This window comes from Hyaena hyaena, unplaced genomic scaffold (assembly GCF_003009895.1).
Source record: "Hyaena hyaena isolate Hyena2069 unplaced genomic scaffold, ASM300989v1 scaffold_245, whole genome shotgun sequence".
In the NCBI taxonomy this organism is placed as follows: Eukaryota; Metazoa; Chordata; class Mammalia; order Carnivora; family Hyaenidae; genus Hyaena; species Hyaena hyaena.
The window spans coordinates 82744-87017 of record NW_024080878.1 but is presented as its reverse complement, the minus strand read 5'-3'; the positions used below and the strand labels follow the sequence as shown (position 1 = coordinate 87017).

Below are 4274 nucleotides of genomic sequence, written 5' to 3'. Positions count from 1 at the left end.
ATTTAAAATTTCTATGTAACTTATTGACAATATACATTCTTAGCTATTTAAAAATGCTTTAATGTTTATTTTTATTATTTTTATTTTTGAGATAGAGAGAGACAGAGCGTGAGTGGAGGAGAGGCAGAGAGAGAGGGAGACACAGAATCCAAATTCAAAGCAGGCTCCAGGCTCTGAGCTGTCAGCACAGAGCCCAACGTGGGGCTTGATGCAGGGCTTGATCCCACAAACCATGAGATCATGACCTGAGTTAAAGTTGAACACTTAACTGACTGAGCCACCCAAGCATCCCTGATCTTAGTAAATTTTTAAAAAATCAAAACAATAATCACATTTGAAAAAAATTTAGGGAGGAAATCTAATGGTTTGTGGCAGATTTGTATATCTTAAGAATTATTTTCGATGAAATATTAAAATTGAGACTTGGAAAAACCATAGAATGCTCATATTCTTGTTTAAATACAAAAATTAAAAGTTTTTTTGTGCCTATCCCCAACAGCAAGAACTTGTAGATTTATGTAGTTTCAACTAAGAAAGTTGGACTGTCAGATCTACAAAAACAGAAAAAAAGAACATGGAAAATGCTGGAAAACTAAAGTATTTCTCTAGATTATTCAAATTACTTAAGACAATAATTTCATTTCTCAGAAGCATGCATATTCTGGGCTGGTACCTTAGGAGACTTTTTGTCTTTCCCTTTCTTGAAATCAAGTAAGACTCCCTCCTCTGCTCTATAAACATCACTGTAACTGTGGTTTCCAGAAACTAGAAAAATTAAGCCCTAGATATTGAATAAATGACCACTTTTAGCATTTCTGAAAGTAGATCAAACCTTATCTCTTCTTTTTTTTTTTCAAGTTTATTTACTTTTGAGAGAAAGAGCACACATGAACATATGCTAGCACAAGTGGCAGGGGGTGGGGGAGGCAGAGAGAGGAGACATAGGATCCAAAGAAGGCTCAGGGAAGTCAGCACAGAGCCTGATGTGGGGCTCTAACTCACACACCTTGAGGTCATGATCTGAGCTGAAGTCTGACACTTAACAACTGAGCTACCCAAGTGCCCCAAACCTTATCTCTTCTAATTAAACAAACAAAATCCCCCTATGTTTCACTAATTTGTGGTTTTTCTGTTCTTTCCTCCACTTATTCATACTATAATACTATTATTTCTATTGTTCATTTTAAGCACTTAGTATTGCAACTACATTTAGATTAAACAAGCCTCTTGCAACCTGGTCTTGAAACTTACCCACCATCTATAGCAATACATTATGAAGAAGTATGTTTTAAGACTAACAAATGATATCCTACAAAAATGGGGTGTCTTAAGCTGGAAGATATTTCTAACAACATAGAGATTCATGTGTGGGTTTTGTACTCCAGTTCATTAATTTATAGTTTTACACAGAATGTTGCTTTTTAGGTTCTTTTAAAATCTAGAAATCATATTATTACCTAATTGGTAATAAGCCACTTCACATTCAACATACAAAAGATGCAACTGTTAACAGTATAGCTTGTAAATCAATATAGTATCATGTAGCCAATGATAATTGGTTGGATTCAATATAACCACATCAAGCAAGTGGCCCAGCACTTTTGCTCTTAAAAAAATGCAAATTGGATTGACCGAATGGGTATGGGCTGCTAAATTTCCACCATGTTGGTTATACTGTGTCAGAGAATCATACTTTCCCAGTGCTACATTCTGACAACTCATCACTATGGTTCTTTGCCCTCTAGCATCTTTTTCAGGGTGTCCTTTACTTCCGTGTTCCTCAGGGTATAGATCAGGGGGTTGAGGAGGGGAATTACAAGACTATAAAACACAGAGACCACTTTGTTGTACTTCCATGAATTTCCTGCTTTAGGCTGCTGCATGTACATGAAAAACAGTGTTCCATAGAAGATGACAACGACAGTGAGGTGGGAGGCACAGGTGGAAAAGGCTTTGCACTTGCCTTCGGAAGACTGAAGTTTTATAATGGAAAAGAGGATGCAGATGTAGGAGATGAGGACAGTCAGGAAGGATCCACTGAGATTCACTGCAGAGAAGATCAAGAGCTGCTTCTCTTTGTTGTGGGTGTCAGAGCAGGAGAGGGCAAGGAGAGGGGGGTCAGCACAGTAGAAATGGTGGATGATATTGGAGTCACAGAAAGACAACTGGAAAGTCAGAACTGTTTGTACTACAGAGTTCAGGAAGCCATAGGTATAGACTCCTATCACCAACTCCTTGCAGACCCGCTGAGTCATAATGGCTGAGTAAATCAGGGGGTTGCAGATAGCCATGTAGCGGTCATAGGCCATTGTGGCCAAGAGGAAACATTCAGTAGTGGCGAAAGCACTGGAGAAATACAGCTGGGCAAAGCAGCCTGAAAAGGAAATGGTTTTTTTCTTCACCAATAAATTTTGCAGCATTTTGGGACCAATGGAAGATGAGTAGCCAACATCAATGAAAGCCAGGTGGCTGAGGAAATAGTACATGGGGGTGTGGAGCCTCGGATTCACCTTGATGAGCAGGATCATGCCAAGGTTTCCTACCAGGGTGATGAGATAAATTACCAGGAACACCACAAAAAGGGGAAGCTGCAGCTCAGGACGCTCTGTGAATCCCATAAGGACAAATTCTGTCACCGTGGTACGATTGCCTCTTGCCATTTTGTTCTCTCTCTCCGTCGGAAAAAAAAAAAAAGAAATATGGCTTCAAAATGATTAGACTAAAAATAAAAGGTTCTTACCTCTTTGTTCCAGTACCAGATGACAAATATTTGGCTCCACAATTCCAATGGTTAAAGACTGCCATTAGCCACAAGGCTTTATTCTGCTCAGATTAAGAAAGTTGGAATTCATTTACTTTCTCTTTTGATGCAAATTGACCAAGTGACCTCCACATAAGTTCCACCAAGTTACACTCCCAAAAATGCTGTACAAGAATACTGATTTTCCCACCAACCCAGAATTTTATCAAATTTTAAACCTTTGCCCCCATGATGGTAAATACTGGGCAACTCATGTCCTCTTGATTTTTAAAAATTATGAGTAGGGATTAGCGTTTTTTCAAGCAATTATTCACATGTGTATTTCTTTTTCATGACTGGTCAGTTCAGTTCCTTTGCTAATTTTACCATTAAGTTCTTGGTCTTCTAAGCATTTTATTTACAGGGCCTCTTTGTTTATTAAGGAGATTGGCCATTTGTTTGATACATGTATTGCAAATTAATTCTTAGTTTGTCAGTTAACATTGGTATGGTATTTTTTTCCCTTTGTGCTACACAGTAAATTTTAAAGGGTTTGTTGTCAACTTTATCAATCTTCTTTTTGAACTCTGATCTTTGTGACATAGTTAGATACATTTTTCTCTACTTAAAATTATTTTTAAAATGATCTCTAGTTTTATTCTAGGGCTTTACTGGATGGATTTCATTTTTACATTATAATCTTTGCTTTATCTGGAGTTTAAGTTTGATATAAAGAATGAGGTGATCAACTCATTTTACTTATTTCTCCAAATAGCTAGCTGGCTGCTCTAAGGCTGTTTGTTGGTGAAACAGTTTTCTAGTTGATTCTGCTGTTTTAAAACTCCAGCCTTAATGTATAGTAAAACATTCATAAGTACTTGGGTCAATTTCTGATTCTTTTTTTTTTTTTTTTTTTTGGCTTCTCTTCTAGAACAAGGACCAAACATTTAAATCCAAAGCTATGAATTTGATTTTAATATCTGGTAACAAAATTTCTGGCTATTTTCACATGTATATTTTCCAGATGAACTTTGGTGTTATTTTATCAAGTTCCAAAAATAAAAATGTCCTGTTTTCACTTAGAGTGCTATTGCATTGACTCGGTATGTTAATGTGCTGAGAATTGACAAGCTTTACAATCAAAGCTTCTATAACTAAGGATGTATGCCATTTATTGATGACTTCCTTAAATAGTCTTTCCTTAGAGTTTTTTAACTTTATAGATAAATAGCCTATATTTTTCTTTAAAGTCTATTCATGAATGTTTTATCTTTTTGTAACTATTGTAAATGAAGCTTTATTTTTTCATTTCGTGGTTTATTTAAGTAATCTTACATATGGAAAAACCACTGACTTTTGAAAAGTGATTTTATAACTATTTTCACCATAGTTTCCTATCATTTAAAAATAGTTCCTAGTTGATTCTTTTGAGTTTTTCAAATACAGAGTCATACAATATGAAAAGGAGATGAACTTCTTCCCTCATTTCTGTATAGCATCTCTTATTCCTTTCACTTTTTAACTTGTATTGTCT

At 36.0% G+C, this 4274-nt stretch overlaps 1 protein-coding gene across 1 annotated transcript; it reads right to left on the bottom strand.

The window, feature by feature from the left end:
• Nucleotides 1-1724: 1724 nt before the first annotated feature.
• On the bottom strand, nucleotides 1725-2666 carry LOC120240021 (olfactory receptor 1030-like). Its single transcript, XM_039244589.1, has one exon. It carries the CDS (start codon nucleotides 2658-2660, stop codon nucleotides 1725-1727), a length of 936 nt encoding a protein of 311 aa, XP_039100520.1. The 5' UTR covers nucleotides 2661-2666.
• Nucleotides 2667-4274: the final 1608 nt, after the last annotated feature.

What these genes read in the sequence shown, in the direction of transcription:
- LOC120240021 (XM_039244589.1), bottom strand. Translation starts at nt 2,660, where the DNA reads ATGGCAAGAGGCAATCGTACCACGGTGACAGAATTTGTCCTTATGGGA.